Source organism: Aethalodelphis obliquidens, unplaced genomic scaffold, assembly GCF_003676395.1.
Source record: "Aethalodelphis obliquidens isolate GAN/ISIS:26980383/991018 unplaced genomic scaffold, ASM367639v1 scaffold24, whole genome shotgun sequence".
Classification (NCBI taxonomy): Eukaryota; Metazoa; Chordata; class Mammalia; order Artiodactyla; family Delphinidae; genus Aethalodelphis; species Aethalodelphis obliquidens.
The window spans coordinates 25,787,523-25,805,524 of NW_020837968.1; the positions used below are offsets into that span (position 1 = coordinate 25,787,523).

Genomic DNA, 18,002 nt, shown 5'->3' on the forward strand with positions numbered 1-18,002 from the left:
GCTCGCACAGTCAGCGAAGTCATCAGACACGTGACGAAACTGCCGGCTGCAAGGGGCTCCATCCATTCCTGCATGCCTCCATCCATCCACCCACCTACCCATCGCCCTTCCTGTTCTCCGGCTTACACTCCCATCGCCAGGCCTTCAGCGGCGCGCACACCGCCGGGCCGGGTGTGCAAGGGCCCGGGCTGCGCGCGCTGGGGGCAGGGCGGCAGCTTCCCACAGAAGAGACTGTGGGGCGGCGGGGCCGGAGGGGCCGCGAGGCCGCGCGGAGCCGAGCCCCGCCCCCTAGCCAGCACCTACGGACGCCGGGTCCCACGTGACAGTCCCCTCCTCCCTCCCCAGTCGCGCGCACGGGCCGGGCGTCTCGGTCCCGCGCGCGCTCGTGGTCCGAGAGCCCGGGAGCAAAGCGAAGCGAAGGAGGGAGCGGCGGAGCGCGGGCCGTCAGAGCCCTGTGCCCGCGCGGAGGTGATGAAGCTGGCCGCGCGCTGACACCGCCGCACCCAGCCGCCGGGAAGAAGGCGCCTCGGGCCGCGACCTTCAGGAGAAGGTACGTGGCTGGGGGTGGGGGTTGGGGGGAGGCGGCGCCCCAGAGCCCCGCGACCCGGTCTTCGGGGCTGACACTGCCGCTGGCCCGGCTCCCGCGCGCGGCTTGGGCTCGCCTGCCATTTGCTGCCGCCGTGAGAGCCAAGCAGGCGAGCTGGGCTTGCTTGTTTTCCCCTCAGTGCCTGGTCACTCTGAGGCTTCCGCAGTTAGGTGCTGCTCACGGTGACCCAGGTAATTGCCTAAAGGGCCGACCTCCCACCTGGTCTTGTTTCCGGGACACCTTCTGATGCCTTCTTGCAAAGGTTGGGCAGGGTTACGCCGTGACTTCCGAAGCCGAGTGGGCCGAGGGGAGAGGAGCCAGTGGCCGGCAGTGCAGGCAGGTGAAAGTCGGAGAAGCTCCCTGACTCTGTGCGGGAGACCTAGGGGAATGAAGACGAAACACATGACTGGAGAATGGCTCGGGGAATGGGCCTCTCTGATGCGCCTGCATGCGGGAAACTAGCCAGACACCTGGGAGAAAGTGTGCTGCCACAGGGTGTTGCCTTTCTGCCCATTCGGGGAAAACACCGAAGATACTGTGGAGATGCAGTATTGGGAGAGAAGAGAACTCATAGGATGGAAATGGTAACGGTGGTTGTTTCTTTTTTTCAGTGAGCCTTAAACACTTTAAAAAATGAGTACCCAGAAAATCAAGTCAATTAAAACCATAGTCAAATGACTATTTTAACTAAAAGATTGTCATTCATTTCTTACTTATAATTCCCTGGGAGTACTGTAGGTGTAAATTCAGTTTTTTTTTTTTTTTTTTTAAATCTATTTCTGTGCTATTTCTTGCAAGCCAGCCCCAGCATTTAAGCATGCTCCATTGTGGGATGGGTGCTGTGGATGGGGGAGATGAATCAAGAGTCAACCTTCTTAAGGGCTTCCCTGGTGGCGCAGTGGTTGAGAGTCCGCCTGCCGATGTACGGGACACGGGTTCGTGCCCCAGTCCGGGAAGATCCCACATGCCGCGGAGCGGCTGGGTCCATGAGCCATGGCCATTGAGCCTGCGCGTCCGGAGCCTGTGCCCCTCAACGGGAGAGGCCACAACAGTGAGAGGCCCGCGTATCGCAAAAAAAAAAAAAAAAGTCAACCTTCTTAAGTACTACCATTAGGATCTCACTGATGTCTCTCTGACTCTTGCAGGGAGGAGTGATAATTCTTGTATCTAAGAGTGGACCACGTGTGTGGTGACATGGCCCAGGGGAATAATTATGGGCAGACCAGCAATGGGGTGGCAGATGAATCACCCAACATGCTGGTGTACAGAAAGGTAAGGATTTCTTCACTTTCGTGGAAAAAGGGAAACTTCTGGCTTCCTTGAATTTTTTTTCCCTCAGATCAATTTTGTGGCCTTATGGATTCTCCAAATCCCCAGTGACTGCACATTATACTTGAGGATGATCTGACATTCTCAAGTAATGCATATGTGTAGAGACACAGTGAAGTAAATGAGGCTACTCATACTGTGTTCTCACACTTTCCCTGGTGATCTTACATAGATTAATCCGCAGTCAGCAATAGCAGCAAGTTTGGACATCCCACATATTTTGTTTGTTACATACATGATTTTATAGCATCTGTAATAGATTTTAGAAGCTTTTTCTTATACTCCTTCTAAGCATTTAGGTTATAATGATTATATAAATGTGTAACATTTTAGAAATGAAAATAGACTACTTTGCAATTCTGGGGCAAGAGTGAATGTGGCTGTGAATGTATGGGTGGTTTAATAATTTTAATTAAACAATTCCAGTTTTTTTTAAGTTAAATCTTAGCTTTAAAGCCACCATAATAAAGGTGTATTTGAATATTGTGTATGCTTCAGAGTGGTTGCTTAGGTAAGTTCATTCTGGTTATAGTCAACAATCTTCCTAAAATTCAGGAAGCAGTATTTTTTATTTAACTTCTGTACCATTTGTTTCTGTTGCTTTTTATGCTGGGATTATTTTTCTTTAGCATATTATCTGTAGTGCTTATGGGGCAAGATTTCTTTAGTTAACACTAGCAATGGTAAAAAGGAAACCAGACCTCGAAATGAAGGAAATTGTTAAAGATTTTGATTAGTGTGAGCACATTGAAGAGTCTAGGATGAGTTTGCTAGAGGATCAGAACTGGTTGTGAATAAAGATGAAAAGCTTTCCACCTTGACCTATACTAAATGAAAACTCTCCTTCTATGTGAGCCAGGATGATTAAGAGGTGGTGATGATATGTGTTTGAGGAAATCTTGTTATTGCTTTGATGTGAATATGCATGGACATCCTGTCAATGCTAGCCTTGTAGACCATAGTGTATTGTGTACCTATGAATGCACTTTTGTGGGTCTGGGATAGCACAGTAAAACTTTTTTCCCACAGGGAAAAAAAATTGCCTATTTTAGTCTTAAAGCATCCCAACTGGATAAATCAAGAAAATAATCCACTTGAGCCTAAGTTATTACTGTTATTTTCCTGCATTGATTGAAATTACTGGATATTTGCCCATTCTGTATAGATGTGGTTCTGAGAAGAACTATCTTAGGGGCAGTTATGTGTTTTTTAAAGAAGTTATAATATTCTTTATTGTTTTGTATGACTGAATATTGTAATATGCAAGATGTGAGAATTGTAAATTCTACCTTATAGGTTTGTGCAATGTCGAGAGTTGGACTTCTGTAAAATTATCAGTAGTTAGCTATTTTTGTTAGGTCAAACACTATATTCTCTGTTTCCCTATTAAAAGATCAGGGGCTGAATTGATTGGACACCTAACAGTTAATCTTGATTAGAAATAAACTTAATATGACATCAGTCTGTGTCTCATTTAGTTAGTTATCATGAGAATATGTGAAAAATGAGGCTAGGAGTTTTATAGATAGTTATTGGATTATTTAGTGTACCTAAGCTTCATATTGCTAATTTTGAAACACTCTATAAATTGTTGTTTAGCATCAAATTGCCGTTAGGGCTACTTATAAATTAACAGGTTATGATAACTTCAGGGAGAGAATGTAATGCCTCATTTCTTTTAAGCATTTGTATTCTGTTGGGTAAGGTTGGAACTGCTTGTGCTACTTCTTTGCCCTCCTTTTCCTAGCTTTTTGTTTAGGGTAATGACACATACAATTTATTTCTAGAAAAGATTTCCCTGATAAATCATTGTTGGAAAAAAGTTGACACCAGTAAATTTTACTCATAATGCTTACTTATGCATTTCCTGTCTATCCTTTATTCTCTGAACATATATCTTTTTGTTTGTGATATAAATAATAATATATAAAGAAATACCAGATAATTTGTATAAAGAAACACAGTTGTTCTTGGTTAGCATTTGCTGGTTACCAAGTCAAATGGTCCATGTCTGTAGACAGACATACAACATGATGTTATATGACCATTTTACCTCTGTTTTTTGTATCTTATGTGGGCTTTGACATTTAATATCTTCTCAGTAGAGGCCAGATTTTAATGTGAAGAACAGCAGAATAGTTGGAGAGGGGTAAAAAGGAAAGGAGTAGGTTGACTCCATATGTCAACTGCTCAACCTGCATGAAAGAATAAGCGACTTGTTACAAATGCTTATTAATCATGAAGTCAGTCAAAGGTTAGGAAAGAGCTTCAGCCTCACAGTGCATTGCTTAGTATCAGTGAAGAGAATAGTTAGAGAAATTGCTGTTTTATTGATTCATGCCAATTTTCCACTTCTAGTTCACTGTTGAAACACAGTTCTTAAAGTGGGTTCTGTGTTCTCACCACTTCCCCTCCCTGCAAGCCACCTCTTGTTTACTGCCCAGGATTCTGATGGTTTATACCTACTAAAGATATGCATGTGCTGTTTCCATTTTTTCTCGGTAGATTATGAATGAGGTTTAGGAATATTCTTGTGCGGCAGAGAAAACAGTGAATGGTTGTCAAAGTGTGATGCACAGAAAAGAGCTGGGATTTGTGAATTTCTTGTGTTCATCTGATGTCTCTCCATTATGATTATCCTCATATGGATTATTGGAATTCCTCAAAATAATGGGAAAGTTCCAGGGATCTTTTTTCCATGGAGAATTCCTTAGCGATGTTCGGGAAAAATGTATTTTCAGTGGGTAGAACTATGATCCTCCAGGCAGAGTGAGTGCTGCCATAGTGAGGGCTACAGGCATTAGTAACACTGTTACCGACCAGGGTTCTTGGACTCCTTAATCAATAGAAATTGATAAGAGGCCAGATGAGAAATTCAGGCAAGGGTTTATTGGGATGCCCACTGCAGCACAGGGGGGTGAAAACAAGGAACAGTTCCCCTTGCTTGCTGCCTGAGTGGAGGGTGAGCTGGTCCCTTAAATGGGGTGAGGGTAGGGGCGGGTCCAGGAGACTGGACTGGAGGTATGGCTTGGGTGGTCTGCCCACTCCCTTGGTGATGCTGGGTGCAGGGATCATGCACAGCACCCTGCTTTTGCTCTGAACGCCTCATAAGTGGCAGTTGGGTTTTTGGTCTTTTTGTATCTTGTTCATAATTTGCCCCAGCTGCACATGCACACAGTTATTTTTAGTCCCTTATAGTTTCTTTGTATTCTGTTGCTGCAGGAGACGTTCATCCAGGTGCATGCACTGCAGCAAAGGGTCCCAGGTCCCAGCCTGTCTCAACACTGCCTCACAATCAGGGTTGGTACCTGCAAATCAGTCTCGGATATTTGCCAGTACCTTTTTGGCTTAATGTGAGGGCTCTCTGTAGGCTTCATTTGATATAAGAGGTACATTAAAAGAATCCATGTGGACAAAATATTTTCCTTACAAATTTTTCAATTTATAATGCTGCTTTTTTTTTTATAAGCAAGTGATTAAGTTAGTGTGGTTATGTCATTTTATGTATTTGAAAACATTCAAAAGTTTATAAAATGTGAAGCTTAACCACTTTTATTTCTGGGGTTTCCTAAGCTCCCTTCAGATAGACCTTAACTAGAAGGGAATAGAAATAATCAACTTCTTTAAGAAGAGACCCACCTAGCTCCAACTCACCTTGGATTCAGACTAGCTTCTTGAAATGTAGTGAGGTGAAAAGTATGTAGAGGTGAAAACTCAGAACTCAAACACTACTGTCATTCTTGGTCTGCTTTGGGTAAAACTCTCATTCCTGGGGGTGGTACTGGCTGTAAAGGATCGCTGAGCTAGAACCCAGGGTTACAAGGAGACACATTGTAAATTTGGTGTCTGGCCAGCATGCTGCCCACTAGACAGTATACATCACTTTTTGTCCAGAAGCTGACGTTCCTGCATTTGAAAAACAAAATTTCTAGGGCACCTTGGGGCCAATATTTCATATTGGCTGGAATCTTGGCTTCTTACTAGCAAGAATGCTCAAAATGACCAATAATTTCTGTTATTATTGCAGCAACAGTTTATCTTCCGGTTGTCAGAAAAGAAAATGAAAATATTTTCCTCATTCACTGTTTTAGTGGAATGAACACATATTTTGGAAATAGCAAACCTATAAAGTTCACTATGCCTCTCCCCTCCCCCCCACCTTTTCCCTTACCCATTCTCTCTTCCCCTCCTCTCCCTTCATTTTCCATCTGGTCACTCTCATTCCGTTTGCTTCTTCCTTTTCACTTTTCAAAAACGACTTAAGTGGGGACTTCCCTGGTGGCCCAGCGGTTAAGACTCTGTACTCCCAATGCAGAGGGCCCAGGTTTGATCCCTGGTCAGAGAACTAGGTACCGCATGCCGCAACTAAAGATCCCGTGTGCCACAACTGAGACCCCATGCAGCCAAATAAATATTTTAAAAAAAGACCTAGGGTGAAGATGTAATTTTCCCTGAGATGCTGCTCATTTTAGTTGTGAAAGAGAAAATGATGTCTTTTGGATATGAGAGCAGGTACCATCTTGTTTGAGTACCTGTTAGACATTCAGGTGCTTTTAAACTTGGTATTATATTGTGGTAGTGGCAGAAGGTTAGTCTTGAAAGATTAAGACTGCTCTGTTTTTTGCAGAGTAAGATGGGACCACTGGCCTTTCTTACATAAAGGTGTAATGGGAGCTATCAGCCCAGTAGGCAGATGACCTCTGCTGATTGGCTTGACCTAGACATTGCCTTTGAAAGCTTTTTCTGAAGTAAGTCTGTTCTGTGAAAACAGATATATTTGCAAGAGAGGGGAGTGACTAGTTTTCTTCTTTGGAAAAGATTTAGTCACAGACATCACTAGTTTCTTAGGGGTGAGTTAGCTGACACTTTTGGCACTAACTCAGTGCATTTGTCACTTCAGGATTGTCCAGTGTGGTCAACCTTGAAGGTGTCACATTCCTCCCTCCTCGAACTCCATTATCAAAAATAGTCTTTGACATTTTTGAACCTTAGTTATCTTGATCTGTCTGGGTATAGGGTGCAGCTACATGTTAGTACAGTAAAGAATATTTCTAAGTGATAACCAGAGAAAGGCCTGTTAGAAAAGGAAGGAATGTTTGCAAATGGATAATCACAAAAGGTATTTAGGCCCCTCAGATTTCTAAATTAGGGGCTCAGATGGGAGGCGGGCATCAGAAAGATTCCATTTCTAAAAAATTCCAAAATGGAGTGTCTTCTCTATGCATTATTTGAAAGCACCTTCCTAGACTAAAGGATGTTGTCTACTATAAATATGAGTTTAATCTGTTTGAATCAAATGCAGACCTGTTTTTCCCTCAGTGACACAAATGCGTCCTGAGATAGGATAGGACCACCATCTATGATACTTCTGAGAAGTAGATAGAGACATTTTATGAGTAATAATTTAATGTTGAATTTTGGGTAATAATTAACTTGAGTTCGGAGCAAGAAAGCCTTTCATGGTGGAGCTTTTTCCTCACCAGTTGTTGCTTATCAGTACTATTTGTGGGATTAAGATAAGAATTTGTGGCCTGAATTTTATTTCCGTTTCTCACCTCCAACCTCCCCAAACCTAATGGATCAGAGGAAAGTGCAGATGTAGAAAGGAGAAGCTGTGAAGGAATTTTATTGCCTTATAATAGCCTTTGTGGCTCTATTGAGTGATGGAAAGCAGGGTATATTTCAGTAATATGGTTGATGGAATGTGATCACTGCAGAGAATATGAAAATATTTTGGGTTTGGATAGTTTAGTGACTTAATAAATATTAAGTCTCCTTGAAAACGACATTGTGGAAAACAAGCAACACAAGTAGTTGGCCCTTGCTCCGCCTTTCATAGCTGTGAAAAGGAGGCATTTGAATGTCAGAGTTACAGAGGCTTCTATCTTACAAGATATCAATCTAATTATAAAATAATTGTAAATGTGAATGTGGGTATGCAGTTCCTTAGGGAAAAAAAGACCCACTTCTCTGCCATTTGCCCAAGGCAATATGAAAATTTAACTTTCCCTCTTTTTAATTCCCTTTGTCTTGTGTCTAATTCAATTAACAAAGGTCTCAGGACATTGGAACTCTAATAGACAATCATGAAGGTTATTTCAGCTCCATTAAAATTGCCACCTGGCCTAGGCTAGAAAAAATTTTGACTGAGGGGCCTATCCAGGGAGAGAAGTTGTTCTGTCTTCCGGAAAAATATGTAGGAAAATGGCAGCTTTGTTCTAGCTGCGTTCTTAAGAATAGTCTAGAAGCCTTCTTATGTTAGGTCCTTTCTGGTGATTAGCAAGTAAAATTTTCTTAAGGAGTCAGTGTGCTGAAGTAGAAGCATGTGCATTGTAGTTGGGCGGTTTTGGTTCTAAGTCATGGCTCTGCCATTGTTTAGCTCTGCAGTTGTGGTTTAGCAACCTAACTCCTTTCATTTCAGTTTCCTTATGTATAAAATGACAAAAAATAAGGAAACATTTCCTTCATAGAGCTGTTTGATGATAAAATGAGGTAGCCTATGTTAGACCCTCAATGAATGTCTCAAAAATGCTATAATAATAATTATATAATTATAACATAATTTATAATATATAATAGTTACATTATATAATTCTAATAACTATTCTTTTATTATTACTATTTATTTAATGAAACACCTTGTATGTTCCATGGGGTCCAGTATGTTGCTATATTTTTTGATAAAGGTGAAAATGTGAACATTTTAACCACTTCCAGTCATGTCTTTCTGGTAGTTGAAAAGGCAGATTCTGTAAGATGATTTGGTAATACCATTTTATGACACAATGAGTGTCCTGTCTTATGTTATTAGTTCAATATAGCTAGCTTCTATTTTTAATAAGCCCTTTGAATTATTATCTAATATATCTTTGAAGTCTGCATAGTTACTTAGGTATTATGTAAACTCAATAAAGCCTTTGCATTCTGGAATTTCAGAGGTAAAAGGAAACTAAGAATTTATCTACTTTTTAATTTTGCAGATTATGAAATTTAAGATCAGAGAAGTAAGTAACATGATTTGTCTAAGGTCACACAGGTTGAATTCAGGTCTTTATTTGTCTTTCTGTGGTGTGTGTGTGTCTCTCTCTTAAAATAAATGCAGTAAGTCTTGTGTTTGTAGTTCAGTTTCAGTAAGAAATCAGCATCCTGGTTACTCTGTGGCATCTATGGATTATTCCAGGGTATTTAATCACCCATTATAAATAGATTACTAGATTCCCTTTTCCCTTCAACTATAGTTTAGCATTTGGAGCCCCAGGAATGATAAGATTGGGAACTAGACTGACTGACCTACCCTGGTAGTAGTTCTGTCTTTGATTTGATCCTGACTGGAAGTTCTAGGCTGATGAAAACCCAGAATTTGATGCTCTGTGGCAACACTGTCCAATAGAGCTTTCTATCTTGATGGAAATATTCTGTGTACTGTCCAGTATAGTAGCTACTAGCCACAGAGGGTAGTTGAACGCTTGAAATGTGGCTGATGTGACCAAGGACTTGAATTATAAATTATATTTAATTTTAATTAATTATAATTTAAATTTAAATAGCCCCCTGTGGCTAGTGGCTATTATATTTGATAGCATAGTGATTATGGAATAAAGACCTTTGGAAAAACAGCATCAAACCCAAGAGAAGAGATAAAAGAAAATGCTAGACTTAGCTTGAGACTTGGCATGCAGTGCTTGCAACAAAGTAGGGCCCAACAAACAATTTTTTAAAATAATAATACAGATGTAAGGTTTTAAAGGAGGACCATGGTCTGCTAAGGAGATATTAGGAGATATTATAATAAATGACACCAAGGGTTGATGTTTTGTTATTTTTCATCCTATGGAGACTTTAAGTTGTCTGCAGAGGCTGGCCCTCCAGAGGTCAGATGATAGGGGCTGTCTTTCAGTAAGACTAAAGTCTGCATATGCCATGAATATTCCAGGAAGTGCACTCGCAGCATCTCAGATGATTTGCTGATGTTGAAAGTATTCCAATTAATTTCTATCTTATGGTGTCTCAAACATACATCATAGCCATTCCAATTCCTAATAAGACTGAGGGAAAACCAGAAGCCCTGGGTAAAAGGGATTTAAAGTGGTTGGAATCCTTGTTCAGAGTTTAAAATTGGGTTATAAAGAAATCCATTGTTTTTAAGCTCACTTCTCTTTCATATGTCTCAGAATGTTGAAAGGAAGGCAGTAGTCTAGGGAAAGTAGTAGTTCATGACGGAGTGACAAGAGTCTCCAAGTCAGAAGGGCTAGATGTGAATTCCTGCTCTGCCCCCAACTGGCTGTGTAAGTTTGGGCAAGTGTGTTAACTTCTCCTGGAGACTACTTTACGGAATCATTGGAAAGATGAAGTATAAGTGAGAATGTTTGACTGAGAGTGATTGACAGGTAATACAGACTCTTTTTGGGAATTGTGGAAGTTACTGAGGTTCCTTGCAAGAATAAACTTTGCAAAACTCTCCTTGCCAAGTCTTCCCTGCTTGCTGAGTGTCCCCATGGCTGTAGGTCATGTAGAGGTCCAGCTAACATGCTTTCCCCCATTTGGTCATTGCTGGAAGATGTCAAGACCAATATAAATCTACATAACCATCTTTGGCCACACAGAAGCTTTTGAACGTTAGGCAAACTGGTTCAGTAGAAAGTTTTTCTCTAGTACAGAAATCTAGGGAAAATTTTCACCTTTAATATTTAAAATGATGTATACCAAAGCATTTTGAAGAAAATTAAGTACACATAGAACATATTATTAATAATATTTCTCTTGCTGAACTTTTTTTAGTTGCATTTCCTCTGGAAATTAATGCCATTTGTCACTTGCTCTGTTTTATATTTAGTATTTTGGGTTTTGACTTTTGGTTTATTGTTAATTAGAATAGTTGTTATTTATTGAGTGTCAAGGCTTTTATCTGTATTACCTGATTTCCTTAAAATATGTTGCACGTTGATTATTAGCATCCTGTTTTTCTAATAAGAAAGCTGAAAGTGACTTATGCAGACTAAGTGACTGCCGAAGATTGCTCAGGAATTAGTAACAGAGCTGGTGAGCTCCACGAGGGTGGAGACTCCTATTTTTCAGTGCTGTGTTCCCAGCACCTAGAAAAATGGCACATAATAGCTGTTTCTGAATATTGAGTGCCTAAGCACATGAATCAGTGGGTGAATAAATGAATGAATGCTTGATCCAAAGACCGTATTCTTGCCTTTTCACTGTGTTGCTTCCATTTAAGTTAGTGAATTGACAGCGCACTCAAAATTCAGTTCTGTACGCCATACATACATTGAGCCTCAGCTCTGATTGAGCCTTGTGTGGGCATTGGGGATAGAGTTGTGGTCTAGATAGATAGGGTTTGAGCCCTCACTGAGCTTATATTACAGTGGTGAGGACAGATGTCAGACAACTTATCATAGAGTGATTACTGCTGTGAAAAGGGAAGAACTGGGTGTTAGGAAAATTTATTTATATTGGGTCATCTGGTTTCTGAAATAAATATTATGTTGATATGTATCTTCTGTTTGCAGTTCTGAGTGCTTAGCACAGTGCCCAAAGTGCCCAGCTTCTGACACTTAGTAAGTACTCAATAAATGAACTAAATTGAGCTAAGCTAATGTTGAAAGTCTTCAGAGATTTATGGAGACAGAGGAGGCAAGAGTGTTGATCTTATCCCTTAGAAAACCAAATGTCTCCTTCCATAGACTTAAAATTTACTTAATACTTGTGAACTTGAATGAAATTACTTTGCCTCTTTGAGTCCCAGTTTCCTCCTCTGAAAAATGGAGATAGTAATAATAATAATGATAAGTTATTATAAATAGTGCATGTAAAGCTTGGATAAGTAGGAAACATTTAATATATGTTAACTATTACCTATAAACATTTAATATATGTTAACTATTACCTATAAATTACCATTTATAGGTAATAGTTAAGAAATCTAAAAGAAATCTAAAAGTTAAGAAATCTAATAGTTAAGAAATCTAAAAGAAATCTAAAAGAAATAGTTAAGAAATCTAAAAGAAATCCCCAAAGGATTTCTCTGTAAGTGGAAGTGATGACATATAAGGAGGATTTCCCTTTAAAATTTGTCTTTCTTATACATATTTTAGAATTTAGAATTTGCTGCTCTTCATTGGTTCTTGATGATTTTGTTTAAAGCTGTTTCATATGGTAAATGTACAATAAATATTAAAAATTTTTCATCATACACAATTCAAACAAATACAAAAGTAGAGAAAAATAATATAAAGAATCTTCATGTACCCATCACATCGTGTCAACAATTCTTAACTGCTGGTAGATCTGGTTTCATTTATGCTTCCTCACTTCAGATTTCCCCCAGTTGGTTATTTTGAAGCAAATCTCAGAAAATATATCATTTAAGATATAAATTCTTTAGTGTGTATAAGTACTTTTAAGGAAGATAAAGGTAAAATAAAGGTAAATAAAATGATAATTTGTCCTAGGTCCTTAAAATAATGGCATATTTTACTCCATGAGCTTTATCATTTTTTTCATATTGCTCAAATGGGTCTATCATTCTTTCTTTTTCTTTTTTCTTTGTGGTAAAATACATCTAACAGAAAATTCACCATTTTAAACATTTTTACATGTATAGTTCAGTGGCATAAAGTACATTCACAATGTTCTGCAACTCTCACCACCATCCATCTCCAGAACTTTTATCATCTTCCCAAGCTGAAACTCTATACCCATTAAACAGCAGTTCCCCATTCTCCTCTCCCTCAACCCCTGACAATCACCCTTCTACTCTCTGTCTCTGTGAATTTCAGTACTCTTTGTACCTCATATAAGTGGAATTATACAGTATTTGTTCTTTTGTGGCTGGCTTATTTCACTTAGTATAATTTCCTCAAGGTGCACCCATGTTATAGCATGTGTCAGAATTTTCTTCCTTTTTAAGGCTGAAAAATACTCCATTGGATGTATATACCACATTTTGTTTATCCTTTCATACATGGATGGGCATTTCGGTTACTTCCACCTTTGACTGTTGTGCTAATGCTGCAATGAACATTGGTGTATAAATATCTGTTCAAGTCCATGCTTTTAATTCCCAGAATCGGAATTGCTGGATCATATGGTTATCGTATTTCTAATTTTTTGAGGAACCACCATGTTGTTTTTCATAGTGGCTACACTATTTTACATTCGTACCAGCAGTGCACAAAGGTTACAACTTCTTCACATTCTCACCAACACTTGTTATTTTTGATAGTAGTTATACTAATGGGTATGAAGTGACATCTCTTTGTGGTTTTGATTTGCATTTCCCAAATGATTGAGCATCTTTTGCTTATTGGCTATTTTCATATCTTCTTTGGAGATTTTGTGAACTTTTAAAGAGATTTGATTGCAGTTAGGAATGGTTTGACCTATGAACTACATGACCACTTAGATTTATGTCTAACCAAAATTCTGTTATTTTTGTTTGGATTTCTGAGCTACCTTTTTAATAATGGGGAGGTCTTTAAAGTCCTTTCTATCCTTAGCTTCCAAGTTTACAGTTAAAGTGAAACCTCCATAATTGACTCTTTTGGGTGATGGTAGTGATGAAGCTTAATGAATAAAAAAATTAAAAATAATAGCACATTTAAAAATGAATTCAGTTTTATTTGTTTTGAATCTATAAAGTAACTGCTTTTGGGGCTACTGGGATGGGACAGGCAGTCCACATCTCTTAAAGAATCTTGTAAATGTTTTAAAGAATATTCCAGACTCTCTCAAATTAGAATATTTATTGTCTTTCCTTGACTTTTATTTAGTCTTTCCATTCTTTTATTTTTAGTACATTTATGTTTGGAAAATGTTAGTGAATATAGAGCACTCATTCTATTCTTAAGGTAAGAATAGAGATATAATTGATTTTAACCAGAAAAATTACTATTCATTTAGATTAGTATAGAAAGATAATTTAAAATGAATTTCTCTTTTCATCTTAAATCTTGTTTTTATGCAGTTGTATATTCTTTTCATAACATTTCTTTTAACTGATTTGAACTGATTAACTGATTTGAAGATGTCTTAGTATAGGTCATTTGGGATGAGACTTTCAATGGCTTCAATCAAAAGGACTTTATCTTTTGGAAATGTGTTCTAGCATTCCTCATTGCTGTCTTACTCTGAAAGTTTACTAGAAACTAATTAACTTACTTGTACACTATGATTTGTTTGACTTGTACCATATTGATTTGTTTGACTCAAAGCTCAGTATCACTTTATAAAACTGTGGTAAACCCCTCTGTCCTTGATATTTCTTTTCCTCTTCTTCTGTAGTAATAGCACTCTGCATTTTCATCTAGGCACATGGCCACTAGAATAAAGATTGCATTTCTCAGGCTCCCAGGCAGCTAGGCATGGCCATTTGATATATTCTGGCCAATGAGATGTAAACAGAAGAGGTGTATATCTGGGAAGTGCCCTTAAAGAAAGGGAGTATACCTTTCTTTTTTCCTTTTCTTACTCTTCCTGGCTAGAATGCAGTCATCTTGGCCAGGAGGTAGAAGCTGGGAATTATGGATGGCAGAACAACAAAAGGGAATGAACCTGGGTCCCTGATGATTATAGAGTCAGCATACAAACCTGACCTGCCTACATAATTCTATGTTAGAGAAAAATTAAAAATTAAGAATTCTTCTTCTATATTTTTTAAAGATTTTTTTAGAGCAGTTTTAGGTTTACAACAAAATTGAGAGGAAGGTACAGAGATTTCCCATATAATCCCTACCCTACATAACCAACCTTATTATCAACATTACTCATCAGAGTGGTAGATTTTTACAAAAGATAAACCTATACTGATGCATCATAATCAACCAAAGTTCATAGGTTACCTTAGGGTTCACTGTTGATGTTGTACCTTCTGTGGTTTGAACAAATACATAACGACATGTATCCATCATTATAATATCATACAGAGTAGTTTTATTGCCATCTTTATGTCTTCTTTAAGATACTATGATTTGGATTTTCTGTTACTTGCGACCAAATCAAATTCTAACCAACTTAACAACGACATCCAAAACCTTTTATTTTTAATCTGTAAGATAGTAATAGGGAAAAAGTTTTTTTTTTTCTTTTGAAATATACGTTTCTTGTTTTATTTTAAAAGCAGCCTATTTGCTTTCTAGGAATAAATCTAGTTTCTTTTAAATAATATAATTGAGAAATTCTGCCGCATTAATTATGTAAATAGTTCAATTTAATTTAGTAAATATTTACTGAACAATTGTTTTGTGCTAGGTAATTTTGCTAGAAGTGTTGGGGGTAAAGAATCAGTGATGACAATCATATATTCTTTATCAGAGCACTTTACAATTCCAAGATTGGAGGATCAACAGTTTTACAGTGAATTTCTTGTATATATATATGTGTATGTGTAAAACCTCATAAAATTGATGGTGCACTTATTAAATTTTTTATTATTTATTATTTTTAAATATTTGTTTATTATTTATTTAATTTATTTTGGGTCGCATTGGGTCTTAGTTGGGGCACACCGGATCTTCATTGAGGCATGCAGAATCTTTCGTTGTGGCAGGCGAGCTTCTCCTTAGTTGTGGTGTGCAGGTTTTTCTCTTCTCTAGTTGTGGCGTGCGGGTTTTCTCCTCTCTAGTTACAGCGTGCAGGCTCCAGGGCACATGGGCTCTTGTAGTTGTGGCGCGCAGGTTCCAGAGCGTGTGGGCTCTGTAGTTTGCAGCACTCAGGCTCTCTAGCTCAGTAGTTGTGGCGTGCGGGCTTAGTTGCCCTGCGGCATGTGAGATCTTAGTTCCCTGACCAGGGATCCAACCCGTATACCCTGCATTGTAAGGTTGATTCTTTAACACAGGATCACCAGGGAGGTCCCTTACTCAATTTTAAAAAAATTCTTGTTTTCCTATGAGGAAACCAAGGCCTGGAAAGGTTATTTTCCCATGTCAAAAAATAAATGGACATTAAAACCATATGTTTGGGCTTCCCTGGTGGTGCAGTGGTTAAGAATTCGCCTGCCAATGCAGGAGACAGGGGTTCGATCCCTGGTCCGGGAAGATCCCACATGCTGCGGAGCAACAAAGCCCGCGAACCGCAACTACTGAAGCCTGCGCACCTAGAACTTGTGCTCTGCAACAAGAGAAGTCACCACAGTGAGAAGCCCCTGCACCGCAATGAAGAGTAGCCCCCACTCGCAGCAACTAGAGAAAGCCCACGCACAGCAACGAAGACCCAACGCAGCCAAAAATAAATAAATACAATAAAATTAAAAAAACAAACAAAAAACCCCATATGTTTCATTTTATTGCCAATTAAGTATGCTAGGTATAAGAGTAAACACTTTTAAAATTTTTGAATTTATTTCTTTACCTTAGAAATTACTCATATGACAGATTTTATAGCTGAAGATGCTCTTCTTGCAATGTCTTTTTAGCTGATTTGAAAATTGAATCATTTTACATACTAAAACACAAGCTACTTAAAGTTGTGGAGCTAGGCCAGTACTGCCTACGTTTATTTGAACACTATATATGAGCCTTATTTTATGCTTATAAAAAATTTTATAAGCATTTTGTTGAGCATATTTATGAAAAAGAATTACCCTTCTTGGTAGCATCTTCGTGGGAAATTGTACATTCTTAACCATGCAGATGAGGTGCTGAGTTGAATTTTAACAAAGAGAGTCAAGTAAGTGCAATGAAAACAATTTATTTATACCATCTATTCCATCAATCTGTGGTGCCTGAGTGTATCAGAAATACCCACACAACAAAGCAAAATATAGACATTTCTGCTGTGGCATAATAAGTTCCACTAAAAAAGCCCCACACTCTGCAAAATCACACACTAAAAATAACTGGCATTTTGAAGGAAATAGAATTGGAATAGATCACTCAAAATGTTTTAACCACCAAAACATTTAATGTTATAATTAAGCAATAACCAAAAAAATCTTATTAAAACTTCTAGCATGTCTATAAAAACATGCTAACTTCCCTATAAGTAAAGAAATAACACAGTAATACAAGACTTTACCTTTAGAAAATACAGGCGAGGGTGGCTTGATGGAAGAGTATATAAGGAAGTATTGTCTGCTGAATTATGAAAACAAGGACAGAGGGACATTAGCAGCAGAATTTGCAGGTAGAGGAGCAGTGACAGGCTTACCATGAAATGGTTCTGGCTCCTTATCTAGTGTTTCCTTGTTTGTTTTGTACAAATATATGAGAGAAATGTGCAATAAACCCTTTTGAAACCTAGCATTTAGCCAGACTGAGCCAAGAGGAAGAATGGGTCATGTGAGCAGTGCTACATTCCTCCAGTGCTTGCTGCATCCACTATGTGTATACTTTGTGTTTGGCTGTTGTATTGTGGTGGCACAAAACGTAGCGTGCTAAGAAATATTGTGCATGAACCTATGGGGCTTCTATGTTGGTCTGACATAATTCCCTCATTTACCTATGGACTAATTCTTGCTATGGAAATACATTCTGTGTGAAACACACTACATCAAATGATTGTTAAACTCCTCACCGTTGAGCAAGGGAGACCTGCCCAGTCCAGGCAAGAAAAAAAACAAGTGTGTTTGAACTAAGGGTGGTGCAAGGAAAGAAGGCAGAGGAGGTGAACAATGGGTAGATAAAGGCAGACAAGGGAAGGTGAATGCTTTGAGAACACAGTTTCCCATGTGTGATTTTATTTGATTTTCGTAACAGTCCTATGAGGGGGTACTGTTCCCTCATTCTACATATTAGGGGAATGAGGCCCAGAGAGGGTAAAGACTTGGCCCAAGATCGCACAGATAGAAAATGGTGGTGTCAGGATTTGAAATCAAGTCTGTGTAACCCCAAATCCTGTGTTTTACAAACTATAGAAGGTGACTTCCCTACTGGGTTGGAATATGGGCCCTGTAGCCCGAGTCTTCAAGGCAGTGGGCCACACTTCTGTGGCTTTGTGAACTTAGGGAATCTTTTAAACTCCCTGAGCCTTTTTTACCTCACATATAGAGGTGCTAGGAATAGCCACTTCAGAGGATTATTGTGACAATTGTATATGATTACACACGTAGAAGTGTTTTACAAATGTGTAAACATTATGCAAG

The 18,002-nt window shown here is 38.8% G+C and overlaps 1 protein-coding gene across 1 annotated transcript in view; it reads left to right on the forward strand.

Moving 5' to 3' along the window:
* The first annotated feature begins 285 nt into the window (after window positions 1–285).
* Window positions 286–18,002, forward strand: part of RGS7 (regulator of G protein signaling 7) — a 545,100-nt gene continuing 527,383 nt past the window's right edge. Inside the window, exons 1-2 of the mRNA XM_027122480.1 lie at window positions 286–550; window positions 1,732–1,858. Coding sequence (XP_026978281.1) covers window positions 1,781–1,858 — 78 coding nt within the window. The 5' untranslated portion in view covers window positions 286–550; window positions 1,732–1,780. The remainder of the gene's footprint in view (window positions 551–1,731; window positions 1,859–18,002) is intronic.